The sequence below is a fragment of the Oncorhynchus kisutch genome, linkage group LG12 (genome assembly GCF_002021735.2).
Source record: "Oncorhynchus kisutch isolate 150728-3 linkage group LG12, Okis_V2, whole genome shotgun sequence".
NCBI lineage: Eukaryota > Metazoa > Chordata > Actinopteri > Salmoniformes > Salmonidae > Oncorhynchus > Oncorhynchus kisutch.
The window spans coordinates 23,453,251-23,472,412 of record NC_034185.2 but is presented as its reverse complement, the minus strand read 5'-3'; the positions used below and the strand labels follow the sequence as shown (position 1 = coordinate 23,472,412).

The following is a 19,162-nucleotide window of genomic DNA, read 5'->3' as shown; positions in this document are numbered from 1 at the left end:
TCAGAAATGGAAATGTAATTGCAAATGCCAATATTATCTGACTGACTGAAAGTTGAGCTCTGACTGAGTCTAATGTATAACGCGCAGGAAAGGAAATACAATTATCATAGTCCCTTATCACGCAGTATCCCTCAACAATAACCCTACTGACCATTTCACTACCACCTGCAGTGGATTCTCATGTCAATTATTTGGCTAACTAAAAATGATATAGGCCACTGATGAACTGTTACAACTTTGAAATATAAGATGATAAGTGTATAAATAAGTTGAATAAGTGCTAGAATACACAGCCATTCTAAAAAGGTAGAGTACGGTGTTTGTAGACCTGAGGCAATGTGCTCAGTAGACTGTAGACAAAACAGGAGGATAAAGTCAGTATGTGTTGTATGTATTCCACTGATGTGCCCAAAGTGTTACTTCCAACCATGCAGTGGTGCTGGGAGTCAGTTTTCATCTGAAAATCCAGAGCTGTTAATTGTGAGTTTAAGAGGGCTGATGTGTGAGGGGCCTGGTTCTCCCCGCAGAGCTGGCAGAGCAGAGCGGATGGTGGTTTCCTCCATGGTCCTGTTTCTGCCACAGCCAACAAGGTTAATTGAGTGCAAAGACACTCTCTTATCCAACTCGCCATCAGAGGGCTAGAATCATCTTTACCTTGGATTTCCTTTATATGGTTTATCCAGCATCAGACATGTTTTGTAGGATATGTTAAAAGGTTTGTCTCCCTTCAATTGTTGAAACATTTAAAGAAATACAGTGAACTCCAAAAGTATTGGGACAGTGACAATTTGTTGTTATTGTCTTGGGCCTGTATTCCAGAACTTTGGATTTTAACCGTTTAGAAATTGCACCACTTTTTGTACATAATGCCCCAATTTTTATTGTGTCATTTTGGAGTAATTTTTATTGTAAATATGAATAAAAATATGTGTCTAAACACTTCTACATTCATGTGGATGCTACCATAATTACAGATAGTCCTGAATTAATCTTGAATAATTATGAGTGAGAAAGTTACAGATGCACAAATATCATACGCCCAAGACATGCTAACCTCTCACCATTACATTAACAAGGGATGTTAGCATTTTTTGGGGGGTATGATATTTGTGTATCTGTAACTCATCATTATTTACGATTCATTCAGGACTACCCATAATCATGGTCACATCCACATGTATTAGAAACATATTCTATTATTATTTACCATAAGTGACCATTCATTTCTATTGGGCACAAAATAATTTGAAACACAACAAAAACAAACAGCAAATGCATCCAACAAGTTTGTAGAGTCAAAAGCTTGATGTAATCATTGCATGCTAGGAATATGGGACCAGATACTAAACTTTGGACTAATTTAATACACACATTTGTCCCAATACTTTTGGTCCCCTAAAACTATGTAAAAAAAGTGCTACAATTTCTCAACGGTTCACTATGAATGAAAATACCCTCAAATTAAAGCTGACAGTCTGCACTTTAACCTCATAGTCATTGTTTCAAATCCAAAGTTCTAGAGTACAGAGCCAAAACAAACAAAAAAAAATTGTCACTGTCCCAATACCTTTGGAGCTCACTATATTTATGGTGGAAAAACCATTTGTCTAAGCCCACAATGACCATGAAAGCAGAGAGAGTCTTTGGATATGAATAGTCATTACCTGTCTCACTTTGTTCACAATAGAATAGAGCAACATTTTTGTAATGTTAATACCTTCATTCCAGTTCCATTATTGTTTGTTGTGAAATGATTATTATTATCATTCAAACTCTAGGTAATCCGTTCTGACCCCGACAAACTATTTAACCTCTGACCTTGGAATCTGACAGGCCACTGAAGGATTGTGACACTCTGTACTGTGTGGGGCTGGAGACCTGCATTCCTCTCATTCATTTATTTGAACTGTTTACATAGACAATTAACACCAACAGCGTTGTAACTATGTTACATTCCTTATGTTGACATTTCTGACTCGTAATTGTACTCATTTGGGGGAAATTTGTATGAATAAATGTATTGTTCCAATGAATAGATTATTTTGACAGCCGTACAGGCTGCATGTACTGCCTGATATAATTTACACTGAGGGATTATTTTAAAAGCCTCCATTGCAAAGGATATGACACAGTCTTATTAATAGGTTTTACCACAGAGCCATGAACGTTATGCGACAGATCCATGGGTTTCTGTCCTGGCCCATCACACTATAAAAGTATTAGAATATCATAACAAAAAAGTTTTATTCACAATATTTTGTATCATACTCTCTCATTTGTGGCAACCAGTGACTGGCCTTATGTAAAGACAATATAAATGAGCTACAAATATAATACACATATGTGTGGGAAATTTGCGTGTTGGCATGTAATATAGATTAAATGCAAGTAACAAGCAGGTGAGTATCAAAGGAATTCATTCCAGGTAACAGTCGATATCAGTAAACATTTAACTTGTTACTAAGCTCTCCACTAAGTGGCCTACCCTCTTTGGCAGAGCTCCACTGTATTTCATTTAGCATCTCGCATCTCATGACAGTAATGAAATGTTCATTGCAGACTTTCAGAAGACATAATACACCAGCTTGTAAAGTGCTTTTGCTCCCTCATTGGTCAGATGCAGGCTCGTCCAGAGACACTTGAAAACCGCTGGCTGTGGAACGTCTTTACTTTCCCCCGCCACGCGTTCCCTGTCGCACTGACGTAGCGTTAAGAAGGCAGGACGCGCAGCGCGATTGGGATAGAAATGCAACTCTCCAACGTCCCAGGTTAATCTCTCTCCGTTTAGGAAATTACATCCCTACAATCTGCTTATTCTGTCAAGTTATTATCCGTGAGAATTCGCTTTTTTCGCCATGAGCTGCTTGGATGTTATGTATCAAGTGTATGGTCCACCACCTCAGCCTTATTTTTCCGCAGCGTATAGCCCTTATCATCAACAGGTATGTTATTTATTGTGTTGTTTCGCTTCTTGGCATATTTAGTGCACGGAAACTTTTGTAAAACTTGTGTGGAATAAAACTTTCATCGCGCATTATGGCGCATCATTAGGTCTCTCTAGGCAACTGTATTTTGGCAATGGTCACTTTAAAATGATTCTGCATGACAGCCGTCGGTCAATTGGGAACCAATAGTCCCTTCCGACAGTTATCTATTTAATAATAATGTATTAGCCTATTGACAATGCTAGGCCAACTTTTATTTGTTATTGATGATTCATTAATGAATAATGATAGCCATACCTCCTTATATTGTTGTTGACTATATCGAATCTGCGTGATAATATTTTTAGTTGATGTAAGTGTTTATAGGTGTTTTAAACCAACTTATTTTTCAAGTGTTTATAGAAATGTTCTCTGTCTTGCTAAATCGAATCGCTCAGGCTAGGCTACTGAATTTGTTGTGTCTATATTCTATTGCTATTTAGGATATTTTGCTATGTGTAAATTAGGACTATTCGTAATGTCGGCTACATTGAAATAGCCAAGGCCTTTATTAACCAATGAAAGCAAAATGATGATGGGTCATTAATAGATTGTGGGCTTCGTTAACACTTTTATTAATTTTATTAACCGTTCGTCAAGTCGAAGTTGGATGCAATTTAGGATTCTTTACATTCACAACAATTATTTTGTTACCGCGTAACATTTTTCATAACTTGGAATGAGCAAGGGCAGTTGAAAATTGAATTAACCGTGCTCTGGTAACGATTTCGTTTAAGCTTATCCGGTGATTACTGTAAGTTAAGATATTGCTTGTGCATGCACAATAACTAGTTCGGCCTATATGGACTATTCGTTTTCCAGGCGTGCATTGGTGCTACGGCCCTTTAAATGTTTGCAACTTTCTTAAAACCTCTCATAGTCAATACACAAATGCAGATCTTCGTTTGCACGGAGAGCTGGTTTTCATATTTCAAATAGGTCTAACGTTTTCTTTAAATTGAGTGAGTATGCACAGAGAGAATGGAATAATGGCATTAATTAAAAACTCTCCAATGTCCATAATTAACTAATTAACTGAGTTGCGATATGTTCAGGAATTTAAATGCAATAACTTTGTTCTTGAATCCAACCACTGCCTCCTCTAAAACAAGTTTGAGTAGGCCTATGAATGAGGAGAGGACCATGCGTTTATTTTTAATATACCACACACAGAGGCCACAATATAATGCGCAACTGTTGGACAATAATGAAAAGCGCAAAAATGTCACACGTGGTCACCCAAATGTGCAGATGAAATTCAAGTAGATCATTTGTAACTTGATGCCTTGATAGGAATTCATATCTAATACATGTCAAGGCTATTACATTCTGACGTTTTTTTATCGGATGTTTCAGAAATTGGCATTTTATTCCAAAATGCAAGAAGCGCAAGAGAGCATCAGCGGGGGCAGCTCGTTCTCGAACCTCGCGGGTTCGACGATAAAGGAGGAGGACTGCGCGCGCGAGAAAGATCACCCTCCGGAGGCAGAGTACCTGAACTCGCGGTGCGTGCTCTTCACCTACTTCCAGGGGGACATCAGCTCAGTGGTGGACGAGCACTTCAGCCGGGCCCTCAACCAGCCCACCAGCTACGTCCCCGGGTCGGTCAGCAACAAGTCCGCACGAGGTAGACCTACATCCACCTCTCGGAGAGGTGCCGATCACAGAACCACTCCAAACACCTGTTCGCGCGCGGGGTTTCATTTCACCTCAAAAACGGTGTATTTAGGCTACATAGAAGATAAAGGAAACGTTTTCATAAATATTTGCATTCATTTGGCAAGTAGGCCTAGGTCTTGCATGCAAGTGAGTTCTTGGTTTTTGGTATATCATTGTGTTCACATCCTACTAAAATAAACTGCATTTTAAAAGTTTGGATTTTATAACAAATCAATGAATCCCATGTTTTGCTCCCATTGTTTCAGTTGGCAGTCATTCACTCTCATTTGTGTTTGATCAAAGTTACAAAGGAATCAGAAAGTCAAACAAAATTGATGGGCATGATGAATTGCTGTAAATAAAGCAGTTGAAAATATATTAATGTGGGTTCTGTGGAATTTAGGGCTCAGACTTGTTCACTATATTGTAGGGGAACCTGTAGTGAGAGTTTGGTATAATTTTTATGTTGCAGGTTACTTCCTTAATCAACAAAAATGTAATTCTATGACCAATATTACACAGCCAAACATTCTCCAATTTTGATCAACCATCAGAAATTATGGACAACAACAACGATATTCATCCATGCATCTTTTTCCCATCATGTTCTCCTTTATTTCATCCCTACAACTGGACTGATCATTGAGTGATCAGTCTTTAAGCTCTGCTATTCTACCACATCCTCAGAACAGGCTTATCGATCCTCATCCACAGATACATTCATAGTATTTACCACTTAATTTATCTGTGATTGAGCATTTCAGTGTGTCTGTGGTTTCCTAGATGGACCATTTCCGATGAGCCAGAGGAGTTTCCCTCCGTCCTTCTGGAACAGTGCGTACCAGCCCTCCTCCATGAGCAGTGCCTTAGGAGCCTCCCACTCAGAGATACCCTTCACTGGGGACCCTTACTCCTCTGCCTCCCTACATAGTCACCTCCACCATGCTACCCCAGAGCCCTGGCACCACTCACACCACCACCACCACCACCACCCCTACTCACTTGGCGGGGCCATCGGCACCCAGGGCTCCACCTACCCTCGACCCAGCATGCACGAGGTGTATGGGACGCACTTTGACCCCCGCTACAGTTCTCTGCTGGTGCCCTCCGTCCGGCCGCACCGGCTCCCTCCATCCACTGTCCAAGGGCCGAGCGCCTCAACATGTGACATTGGGAAGAGTGAGCCAACCAGCTCGGCCTGGACCGGGACCTTCACCGGGACAGGGGGGGCAGACATCAGCCAGAGCATCGGCCTCAATGTAGACGCAGGTAATAATAGCAATAACAACAAAAACACACTCTTCGTAAAGGAGTAGTGGTTCCAAGGGCACTTCAGAATAGCCTTCATTATTTGTCCCCAAACGTGCGTGACTACTATTGTGGGCTCTACAATTCATTTAAGATAGAGGTTAAGAAACGTTGCGACGCCTTACACCAGGGTTATCCTTACATTCATAACACAATGTAGGGTTTCTTTCTGCCTGGGAAAACTGTTGTCTTTTCAAGGCCACTCTCCAACACTAAGAAAGAGCATGTCTCTGTGTTTTAACAGGTTGAGTTCTCTGTCTCTGCTTTCTCCTGAGAGGCAAAATGTTTTTGTTTTTTTACACTTTTCTGCTTCAAGGCTTCCTGCTTCTACCTTTAAGCCATTTGATCTCCCTCTTCCTAATCGTCTTCTCTTGCCCTCCCTTCTCTTCTCTCTTTTTTCTCTTTCCTGTCTTCTCAGGTCTGCAGGCCCAGGATAAGAGCAAGGACTTGTACTGGTTTTAAAGCTCTGCTGCCCTCCAGGCCCGAGCTGGCCTCTGTGTTTCTCTGCACTGTGTGATATTGACAGACATTTTCTGTAACAGATTCTAATCTCACTTGCAGCTCGACGCTACACCCTCTGTGGCGGAAACATCCTCAGCTGAAATTACGCCATTGTGGATACCATCTGCTGGAAATGCAGTGGACAAGGGAGAGAATCTAAAACGGAGTCTCTCCTACTTAAGAGAAAGGAGGGCAGGACTTGCTGGACAGCATGCCAGAAATACTAAGTGGTGTGACTGACAACTTTTATCTGGCCAAGACTGAACGCATTCAACTCCTCCAAAGAGGACAGTTGTTGAAAAATAAAACAAATATGGTGAATGTGTGAAACTGGAACATCAAAAATGAGATTTGACAAGAGCATAGTCAGAGACTGGACAAACACTATTTGCCATTGTTATTTTTCTATCTGTGAAAGGAGAGGAGTAAGAGAGAGGAGCATTCTCTAACATGACTGAAGTGAGCACTGGCTATTTGAAGCCACTTGACTCTATCTATATTGCTCCCCAGCAGCTGTCAACGACAACTGTTTCAGAACTCAACGGACACACACAATGGTAGTGTCACTGCACAGTATTTGACGGGGGCTCTGGACTTCATAAAAGGAGCATTTTGTCAAATCTGGACCCCGACCCACAGGGAACAACTGGTTTGACTGGTGATTTTGAGGGGGAAGGGTGGACAGGTGGTAGCAGAAGAGGACACACACAACTGTGCTATGTATGTATGTCTGTGTGTGATCTATGGGCAGCTCTATACATGTGTAGGATCTTCATTTGATCACCCTGTTGCAGGATAACTTTTTTCTAACTTGTAGTGTATTTGAAGTTTAAAAAGGCTTCTGAAATTTGAAATTTCCACTTTGTTGATTTTCCCTTATGAAAAATGTATCAATCCCTACACTAATGTCCATTAATTATAATCCACATAATAATTCACATTTCGTGTTGCTGCAGGATTATTTTCCTGCTTTACCAATTCTGGCTCAAATTAAGATCCTACATCTGTGATAATGTTGTATTTAAGATTTGGATCTTTATAAACGTATTCCTCATTGTTTTTCAGTCATCCCAGGTATATTGCAAAGTCAAACGATTACCCATTGAATATTGTATTGTGAATATATTAATATATTGCCTTTTAAAGTATTTTTTCTTGATACAGTTCGGATGTAATGTCAATGTGTTGCCTGTAACTATAAAGCAACGGCACAATGTGATTAAAACGCAACTATAGCCTCTGATTGTTTAGGCGAACATGTACAGGGCAGATATGGGTGATCTTTTGAAAATACAATTTCATAGACAGTCCGATTGAAAACTATTATGTTTGATGATGTGTCAGTCTATTATTCTGGTTCATTTCTTCAATGATATTATATTGTACAACATCCATATCTTCCAGTCATCTGTAAGCACAACTTAAGTGTTACATTTTTACCCTCCACTAACACATTGTCAGTGTCCATTCATCTTATTTTCTTTCTCCCCTCTTAAACTTTTACTGCAGTGGGCTAAATCAGGGTCACACAGAGTGTTTCTTGGTAGTCTTCAACAAATCTACTTTGAAACAAAAGTGCACACCTCACACACACGGTTATGGGCTTAAAAAAAGAAGACACCTGTACCATGTCAGATCTAGATTTGAAATGTATTCCAATTTGAGTTTGTATCCTAATCCTTATTCACTTAATATACATCACAGAAAACTGAAATATAGCAAAACGGTTTGACATAGAAACACAAGATTTTCATAGTAAAAAAAACGACCTTTATTAATGAGAACATTATAGCAAATATCAATAACGTTCCACCCATGAGGCCAAAGAGTGCGCTTTTGGCCATTGACTGCAGGAAAGGGCTACATCATTCTCTTGTAGATATTGTCAATGCTAATGCTTTAACTTTTCAGTGTGAAGACATACTGTATGTCTAAAGGGAATTCAATACCGTACACCAGCAAAAGTGTATGAAGTATTTGTACAGAATAGTATTCAGAAAGTTCTTTACAGGGAGATAGCAGCTATGCACAAATCAGGGTCATTCAACTGAGATGTTCTTGAGAAGTGACCATGGATATTTCTTACACTATACTCAACACCACTACTATTTTCTTTATTTTTCTCCATGAGGTCATACAATAGGCTCCATACAAACAGGCCACAAATAACACGTAACTTACATATCAGACGGAGAAAAAAAATAGGGGTTGAGAAAGAAAAATCGACAACAAAAGTCCAAATAAAAGAGTGATGATGCCGCCATATGTTTCCTCTCTCAGATGGTCATTTTGATTGTGTTTCAGTTTAGCACTGGACAGCTGTAGATTAATATCAGCTTCTGACAAAAGTGATGAAAGACAAGCGAGGGGTGGTGGGTCTCTCTCCCTTCCCAGAGAGCCACTAACAAAGGACTCGTTTCAGAGAGATTATTTTTCAGTAATCATGGAAGCGTTTTAGCAGTTAATGGGATAAAATAGGCTACATGCAGTGTTTGGGTCACTGAATTAGCCTACTGCATGTAGGCTAAGTGAAAAATGATTGATGAGATTTAAAACCATCAGTATGTAGGCTATGTGTTCTTATAACATAATTGTTATTGGTAGCCTACCATCAAAGTGTGGGCTATTCAGCGTCATCTGGGCTATAGCCTACTATCATCAACTTGTCTAGGTGGCATGTAGGCAAAAAATAACATTGTATAATAGATTGGTGTGTAGCAGAGCCGCGGGAAGTAAGGGTGCTGAGGGTGCTGCAGCACCCCCTGCAAAATCAAATGTACAAAATACAAATATATAAATAAAACAAAAGTAGTATATGTATTAGCGGACTGATACAGCCATCTGCAGCGCGGGAGAAATGTGCCCCCCCACCACCACAAAACATCTTCCCACGGCTATGGTGTGTAGGCAAAAGCAGACCAGTAGCAGTTTGACTGTGCCACCCAGAACTGTCAGAAGTCTTGTTTCCAAGCCATCGTCACCACGTGGGTAACTCTGACCAGCTGGTCCTCTGGAACATGCGATGGGACACACGATAGCCTTTCGTGTTGCTATTAGGAATATTTGTGAGGTTAGCATATAATCTAAAAGCAGGAACTCATAAAGTCTTGCTTGCTAATTGGAGATAGAGCGGAGCTGTCATTCATATTATCCTAAAAACACACAGACCCACGTTTCCTTATACGGACAGTGTGATCTGGGTCCAGTTGTCACTATGTGTGACCTTCAGCAGTGGCGGGACAATGATCTCCACCAAGTCAGTCAGGTCCAGTACAGCAGCCTATCACAAGACGTTTTGATCACCGTGTGTATAAATTACTTTAGGCTTCTTCTTTTTAATATTGCAGATTGATTGTGGCTTTCATCAATGTAATTGTCTGCATAATCTACAATCGCCCATATATATATATATATATATATATATATATATATATATATATATATATATATAATATGTATATATATTTTTAATATATTTTCCTTTATTATTTTCCCCTAACCCTACCACCCCTCCCCTAACTGGCGTAAACTAATGGACAACAACACTTTGGCTTTTACTTCCGGCTTATACATACTATACATATTTTACGGACACAATCTATTTTACAATAGTTCTCTTTTGTTTGTTTTTAGTCTCATCCTTCAGCTACCCCCAACCCCTCCCATCTATCTCTGAAGACCATCCAGTTTGATTTCTATTTGCCATATATTTTTAACTGTGATACTTTAGGATTCATTGCACCAATAGGCTATGCTATAGGCCTAAGCCCTATGTAAATAGATTTTTGTATATGGATAGAGAGGCTATCATATTTCAGCATGCGTTCTCCAAGAAGAAAAAGTTATTAAATTGGCCTTCTCACTATGGTCTCATAAAAGTGGAAACCACACTGTGAACAGGTTATTTGTGTTTGCCAAGATAGAAGGTATCCATCAACACATACTATATCATTTTAGTGTGCTTAACATTACATTTCCCTCTGTATAGTTTGTCTCAACCATGCAAAAACATTCTCCACTTCTGGAAACCATTGGCACTATTTCAATTTGTTTTGTTAGAATATCATTACCCCTATCAGTATGCTCAAAATTAAAACGTGCATCTGATATATTCCACCCTGGAACGAGGCTTGCATTATAATATAACCTTAGAGAGTTGAAATATGATTGTTAACACATGCCAGGCTAAATGGCAGAAAGCATTGTGTTTTTAATTTAGTCCATTAATTAATAACAGTCTGATCTCTCTCACACCCTCAGCTTCACCATCCCAAGCACTGGCTTGCTCTGCTCTCATTGCCACAGTCTGTTCTCTCTGGGCAGCGTGCCACCTCCCAGATTAGCATTCAGCCTTTTCTCCATCATAGTCATAGAGAGTATTGGGCTTGTGGTGGGTCTATTGCTACGTAAACGCAAGACAGGATCACTTACATGAACCACCTGAGAGACTGGTAGTGTGCTACGTGCAGCCGTGTTGCAGTAATTTTCCAACTCTGTTCATCTTGATTTGAGAGGAGCCCTCATGACCCCTCATGACCCCCACTATATCATGTCATCTCTTTAGCCTCTGTTTCTTTTTTTGTCTCTTTCTTTATGGCTCAGGAATCCATCCTTGAATTCAGATGAATGGATGGAGGCTGTTTATGAAAGAAATAAAACATCAATGGTGGGCCCTTGTAATGCACTGACAGTAAACTATATAAATTAGTGGGCCATTAAAAAGGTCACAGGTCAATAGTTTGAAAAGACAACATGAGCAACTCCTACAGCATACAGTATGTCAATAATTCATAAGGTATGCCCAATAATCTTTCCAACAATGAAGGTAGGATCTTTTAAAATGATTAGTACAGTATACAATCATCTGTGTCTATGAGCTTGCCTTTGTATTTAAACACTTTGATAATACAAATTCCTAGGGATCATATTGTAGAACGTTATTTGCTCATGAAATGAATTAACGTCGAGGGCCACATAAAACCTCCTGGCGGGTCTCTGTGATAGTATCACTGTTGTAATGCCTGCTACTTGGCCCTCTCACCACCATTGAACATAGGAATTGGATGTGGGAGTTTGTGTGATAATGCCTCTCCCTGGTTGTAGAGGAATGCCAACCTCGCTAATGCTGAAGTTGTAGAGCAGCTCTATATGACATTCAGACCATGCACGTGTGCTACATGGCTGCCGATTCTCACACCATGGCCATTGGCATTTTTCACATTAGTCAACATAAGCACTACAAATGCGTACTTGAAACCCTGTCCACACAGGAGCATCCTGCTGTTGATTTGGAGCAAACTGTTTTTAAAATGTGTTCTTAAGTGGATCATTTATCCAAGGATGCTATTGATTTGAATATATTTCAAAGCCAGCAAAACAGAATACCCATCTATATACTTCATAGCTAGAGTGACTCCACATCCACCAAGAGTATGTGTATTTCTTTAAGTTTGACCTCAGACTGACATTCCAGGTCTCAGGATGAACATAGGATGTTCCTGAACTAACAGCTGATATAAGACCATCCAAAGCATTTTAGTCAACTGGTCTGATGGGGACTTGTATTCTCCTCTAGGGTCTACTTTAGAATGGTTTATGACAACACATGGTGATAGGCACTGATACCATTTCGAACTCACAAAGATCTGAAGGCATGTCGTTAATCATGTAAAACATACAAGGGTCATTCCACGAAATGAGTTCCATTCGGGTAGTAAAAAAAGAAAGAAACACTGCTCACTGCTGCTCATGCTCCCAGGTGATTTTATTATTGCAGCGTTTCCACCGCTAGATCTCCATCAGGCTCCATATCCCAGATGGGGGTGGAAGGTCCTATATATAGGGGCAGTACTCAGTGACATCACTCCCTAAAACAGGACGTACAAATATATAACATAGGTTCTCAATATCAGCATTCAATGTATCAAAATATATGAGCATGCATGAGGAATGTGATCAGTATTTTGGGTAGTGTAACTTGATGAAAAATGTATGTTTTATTTCACCCATTAAGTGCAAAATAAAGTAATAGGGTTGACTGTAACTGGGTTGACTGTAACAGGGTTGACTGTAACAGGGTTGACTGTAACAGGGTTGAAGAAGTCATCTTAAATCAGCCATAGGGATTGACGCATTAAGTTTTCCACCACTAAACAAAAAGACCAAAAAAAGGAGTAGAATCAGCTCACCTGCTTTTACACTGTGATTGATGATTAGATGTTCAAATTATTTAAAAAGGAATAGTTTTCACCATATTAAAACAAGTGTTCAGTTCATGCAACAGAGTTGACCTTAAAACGAGGGACAGGTTTTTTTTAACCTTAATTAACCTAAATCACTAATAACATTAAGTAAATATTAACACACACACAGACTAGATAAATCCAAATCTGTGGGGCAGAATCTGTGAGGAAGAAATGTCTACGTTTACTTAAATGTCTAATTGTACTACTTTTACTTTGCACCAGTGCACATCCATCTCAGCACAATATCCTATTTCACTGCAGCGCTCACTGTTTGCATGTTAACTGGGCTGGAACACTCTTAATAATGGAAATGAATCCTCATGTCTTGTTCTAAGAATGCCTCACATATCTAATACGCTTTGCTACAGTCCTCTGGATGGGAGAAACAATGTCAGTGGTCACAAATGACTGACAAAATGACACTGGAAGGTTAAAAATCGTGTGCCATGAAAGAGGCCTCAAAGACAAATAGTTGACAAGGGAGTATTTTTAAGCAATTTTGTGTGGAGCTCTGATGGACACAAGAGCCGTCTAAAACAATGGATGGGGGACAGACAACGAAATCGTAGAAAAACACAATTTCACATCCAACCATCAAAGCAAAGTAAAAGCTTCAGAGTCGTGAACTTCAGCCACAAAAGGACCTGCAGCCTGAGAAATCACTGGTTTTAATCCATAGCTGCATTTAGCTTTTTCCTCTCCATAGCCTGACACTTTAGCCAACAACAACTGTCACCTTCCCCCCTGGAGTGTGTACAGTGGGAGAGACCGTAACTGAATGTGAGTTTCCACACAAACACAGAGTTTCTCTGGAACTGGAGCCCCTTGGTGAAATACATGCATCAACAAAGTCATTGACAACTCACATTAACAAATCACAAATTGTATGATCCTGTTGTCAGAATCTGCAATTACTGACCAGAAATGTGGGACATTAAAAGAGAGATGAAAAAGGAGGTAGTATGGAAAAACAGCTGTGGTGGTTGCCAGCCAAGACTCCACTGTCAAAACTGTTCGTCGCTGAATAAAACAAATCTTTTTGGAAAAAATACAGTAGGTGATTTTTATTGAGGTTTGTTTATGCCTATTTGGGGTAATTCACAACACGGTCATCTGTGAACTTGAAAATGCCAACAATGTATACAAAATACATGCCAAAATGAAGTTAATTTAGATCCGTGACATGCTTTACATCTTTAGTAAACATGTTCAGCAGGCTTTTAGGTGTACCCATCTAGAGAGTCTGATTTACAGTATTAGAACAGATAGAAGAGCCATTCTCTATCAGAAAGAGCAGGGTATTCACCTCTTACCCTACGAGGTCCGGAGCCTGCTGGTTTTCTGTTCTACCTAATTAATTACCTAAGTAATTGCACACGCCTGGTGTCGCAGGTCTAAATCAGCCCCTGATTAGAGGGGAACAAAGAAAAAAAGCAGTGGGACTGGCATCTAGGTCCAGATTCGAGTTTGAGGGCTCGAGAGAGTAAATACATTTTCAGTTCACTGAATATTCCATAGTTAGCTGTTATGGGTCAGGCCTTGCATAAAAAATGAATTCCAAAAAACTCAAATGCAGTAAATGCATTATTTATTTTCATATACTTTCTTCTAGAGCTCAGATTGAATTCCCCTGCTTGGTGTGATTACTTCCCTTTTAAATGATATGTATACAGAGGACCACCTCCCAGTGGGATATAATTTGAGGCAGCATTTAAAGTGATGTGCCACACATTGAGCTCCAGGATTAAAGGACCACTTCATTCCTGCAAATTAAGACGGCAGATTGAGATGGAAAACTCTGATTTTCAGAGGGTAGCAGCTGGTTTCATAAATCATACTCATATGAGCGGAGGTGAGCTTAAACAGTTTGCTGCTCCTATTTCATACACCCCCTCAGTGCATTCTGACCACCTCTACTTACACTCACTGCCTCCAAGGACAGAGAATCACACACAACCAAACTAACACACATGTACCCGAGTCGCTCTGTTAGTGCCATCAAGCACCAGCAGGGCAGCAGTTCAGATGGCGTGAAAGGATCTACAGTGCCTTCAGAAAGTATTCACACCCCTTGACTTACACAATTGAGTTATGTTATAGCCTGAATTCAAAATGGATTATAAATGTATTGATTTTCTCTCACCCATTTACACACAATGCACCATAATGATAAAGTGAAAACACCTTTTAGCAAATCTATTGAAAATTAAAAACAGAAATTATCGAATTTACAGTGGCCTTAAGTACTTAAGTACAAATATTTAAGTACTACTTAAGTATTTTTGACAACTTTGATTTTACTTCACTATATTCCTAAAGAAAATATGTACTTTTTACACCATACATTTTCCCTGACACCCAAAAGTACTTGTTACATTTCGAATGCTCAGGCAGGACAATATCAATATAACACGTTGTAATCCCTACTGCCTCTGATCTGGTGGACTCCTTAAACACAAATACTGCGTTTGTAAATGATGCCCAAATGATGCCCAAGTGCCCATCTGTCTGTAAATACATTTTTAAAAAACTAGAAAATCATGTTGTCTGGTTTGCTTAATATAAGGAATTTACTTTTTAAAAGTACTTTTTAAAAGTACTTTTTGAAGTACTTTTTTTAATGAAGTACTTTTTACTTTTACTCAAGTATGACAATTGAGTACTTTTTCCACCACTGTACTTAAATGGATACTTCGGGATTTTGAGAATGAGGCCCTTTATCTACTTCCCCAGAGTCAGATGAACTTGTGGATACCGTTTTCATATGCACATTATTCTTTTTAAAATGATTCATGCTCTGTCAAATTGGTTGTTGATCATTGCCAGACAGCCATTTTCAAGCCGATTTAAGTCAAAACTGTAACTTGGCCACTCAAAAACATTCAATGTCGTCTTGGTAAGCAACTCCAGTGTAGATTTGGCCTTGTGTTTTAGGTTATTGTCCTGCTGAAGGGTTTTTCCTATTGGATTTTGCCTGTGCTTAGCTTTATTCTGTTTCTTGCCGATGACAAGCATACCCATAACGTGATGCATCCACGACCATGCTTAAGATATGAAGAGAAGTACTCATGTGTTGTGTTGGATTTGCCCTAAACATAACGCTTTGTATTCAGGACATGAAGTTAATTTCTTTGCCATATTTATAGCACTTTTACTTTAGTGCCTTATCGCAAACAGGACGCATGTTTTGGAATATTATCTTTCTGTACAGGCTTCCTTCTTTTCACTTGGTAATTTAGGTTAATTTTGTCGAGTAATTACAATGTTAATTACAATGTTGTTGATCCATCCTCAGTTTTCTGTTATCACAGCCATAAACAGTTACAGCCATTAAACTCTGTAACTGTTTTAAAGTCAATTTAGTCAAGTCAGTTTAAACCCAATTTCGTGGTATCCAATTAGTAGTTACAGTCTTGTCTCATCGCTGCAACTCCCGTACGGACTTGGGATAGGCAAAGGTCGAGAGCCGTGCGTCCTCCGAAACACAACCCAAAAAAGCCGCACTGCTTCTTGACACAATGCCCACTTAACCTGGGAGTCAGCCGCACCAATGTGTCGGAGGAAACACCGTACACCTGGCGACCATATCAGCGTGCACTGCGCACATCCCGCCACAGGAGTCGATGGGACAAGAACATCCCTGCCGGCCACACCCTCCCTTAACCCGGACAACGCTGGGCCAATTGTGCGCCGCCCCATGGGTCTCCCGGTTGCGGCTGGCTGCAACAGAGCCTGGAATCTCTAGTGGCACAGCTAGTACTGCGATGCAGTGCCTTAGACCACAGCGCAGCTCGGGAGGCACTCGCTTTTTTTATTTATTTTTTACCCATTTACCAATAGGTGCCCTTCTTTGCAAGGCATTGGAAAACCTCCCTGGTTTTTGTGGTTGAATCTGTGTTTGAAATTCATTGCTCGACTGAGGGACCTTACAGATAATTATATCTGTGGTGTACAGAGAGATAAGGTTTTCATTCAAAATCATGTTAAACACTATTATTGAACACAGAGAGTCCATGCAATTTACTATGTGACTTGTGAAACACATTTTTACTCCTGGACATATTGACTCAAGACATTTCAGCTTTTCAATTTTAATTAATTTGCAAAAAAATTTAAGAACATAATTCCACTTTGACATTATGGGGTATTGTGTGTAGGCCAGTGACACAAAATCAAAATGTTTATCCATTTTAAATTCAGGCTGTAACACAGCAAAATGTGGAAAATGTCAAGGGGTGTGAATACTTTCTGAAGGCACTGTAAGTGGATAAGCTGTGCCTGGTCAGCCGGCCTCGAAGATGGCTGGCACCTACAGTACACTCTTGGTCGGCCTGATTTACGAGACTCAGTGGCTCCATCCGTACAGTGTGCCGTGCTACAGGGGAACAGCAGCGTGGCCACCGGGTCCTCCGGACCAGCTGTTTCAGAAGCTCTCAGAGGCAGTGAAAGTTTGCCCTCTGGACGAGCTCCCTCTGCCAAAATGTCAGTGTCATATCGCATCGGCAGGATAAATTGTTCCCATCAATTGTAATCACTTTATTTTTAAGATGATGGACACTGCGTCTGCATCGGCCGCAAGATTCTTTGAACTGTGCGGTTTGTGATTAGTAGTATATCTCCCTTCTAAAAGAGGCAGACCCTGTCTGACAGACATGTTTTGACTGTGTATGTAGCTGTGGTCTTTGTTTGATTTTTTAAAGAGGTTTTTTGGCAAAGATTCTTTATATTTTACTGTAGTCTTTGTTTGATTAAAAAAACGTTATATTTTGTTGTAGTTGTTTGATTTTTGAAATCGTTTTTTTTGTAAAGATTCTTTATATTTCAATATAGTCTGTTAGATTTTTAAACTATTTTCTTTGGTTAAAAATTCTTGATATGTCACTGTACGTTTCATTTTTTAAATCGTTTTTTTGGTAAAAGTTTTTTATATTTGACCTTAATTTGAGTTTTTAAATCTTTTTTTTTTTTTTTACAATTCTTATTTTTTTTGTTAATTTCATGCAATTCTGTACATTTTGCCATGGGGCGTAGAGAAAATGTTGCAGTTTTAAAGCAAGTTGGCTGCAATTCTACACATTTTGCCATGAGGTGGAGAAAAGATTTTGCAATTATATAGGAAATGTCATTAAATTCTGCTCATTTTGCCATGGCGCGGAGAGAAAAATGTGCAATTTTACAGCTAATTTCCTGCAACTCTACACATCTTGCCAGAGGGTAGAAATGTTAGCAGTTTTTAATATGATATTTGAGTGAGAATGACTAACAAAATCAATAGGGGCACCCGGTCGGTAATTCGACCTTGATTACTACAAGTTTAGATAGCTGGCCGCTACCAATCCAAAGACATTTAGCTGACATGGGCTAATCGAGGGACTGTCAGTGGTCGACATAAGAGAAAAACTGCTGATGCACAACCACATTTCAGAATTGCACCTTGTATTCTACTATTCTAACTCTCAACAGTAATTTGAGACCCCGGCTGAGTTCTTTAAAAAATCTTTGGTGATAAACTGCATGTGCAACAATTTACTTTGACATGAATACATGAGGAGAGTGGAAAGTTGCCATAGCACACGAACTCTCTGACATAGATACTGTATTTGAGGAACAACATGTTGTTTTCTGTTTGTTGCTGTAATTGATAATGCACAAGAATCAAACAATGTGTTCGCATGTGTGCATGTTGGTGTAGGTGTGAGGATCATAGGGGAACACAGAGAGAAAGAAGGGCCTCTCTCTCACACCTTTAGAACTGCGCTATCTGTCCATGGTGGGTGAGGAATGTTGAGAGCCGGGGAGCTAGAGTGCTGGATCCCACACAATGCTAGGATTAAGTATCAGCTATTCCAAATGTCAACAATTCTTCACTCTCCAAAGCCACAGCCCTTTTTCATGTCCCATGACCTCCGGACTTGCTGTGATAATGGTAAACAAACATGGTCTTACCTGGCCAGGTAACATAAAACCTTCCTGCTCTGGCACCCCGTAGAGCCCAGGTCCAAGCCCCCCTACCATTAGGGTTGTTCCCCGGGAGTGTGTGTGTGTGTGGGGGGGGGGGGCTGCCTGGGGGAGGCATAATGGAGCTCAACAGTCAGAACCTCAAAGAGGGGAGGAAACAACAGAAGAGAGCAGAGACAGAGGAAAGAAAGAGTAGGGGATGAGAAGAGATTGGTGAGGTGTGAAGGTGAGGTATGCTGAGAGCACTTCGCCTGCGAGGATCCTCCACAAGCTCAAGAAAATAGTAGAGCCTGACAGGTGATCGATAGAGACAAGAAGAACAGAGAGGGTCTTGGGAGGTTAGACTAAGAGGGTAGACCGAGAGGAGGAAGTGCATAGAGGATTTTGTCTTTCTTTGTGAGGGGGTTGTTTGATAAGAACATATAGATTTGAATGATTGTCCTCAATATGGGAGCAGTGTTAATGTCAGAGGAGCCAAAGATTTCAAAGGCTTCATACGTAGAGCAA

The 19,162-nt window shown here is 40.0% G+C and overlaps 1 protein-coding gene across 2 annotated transcripts; it reads left to right on the top strand.

Annotated features, from left to right (window-relative positions):
- Positions 1–2,588: 2,588 nt before the first annotated feature.
- Positions 2,589–7,844, top strand: LOC109900250 (transcription cofactor vestigial-like protein 2). Of its 2 annotated transcripts, none has more exons than XM_020495939.2 (4): positions 2,589–2,942; positions 4,341–4,611; positions 5,427–5,912; positions 6,370–7,844. In XM_020495939.2, exons 1-4 carry the CDS (start codon positions 2,856–2,858, stop codon positions 6,411–6,413), a joined length of 888 nt encoding a protein of 295 aa, XP_020351528.1. In that variant the 5' UTR covers positions 2,589–2,855; the 3' UTR covers positions 6,414–7,844. The 2 variants fall into 2 exon arrangements, with proteins under 2 accessions (XP_020351528.1, XP_020351529.1); XM_020495940.2 differs by having other exon boundaries at positions 2,594–2,942; positions 6,513–7,844.
- Positions 7,845–19,162: the final 11,318 nt, after the last annotated feature.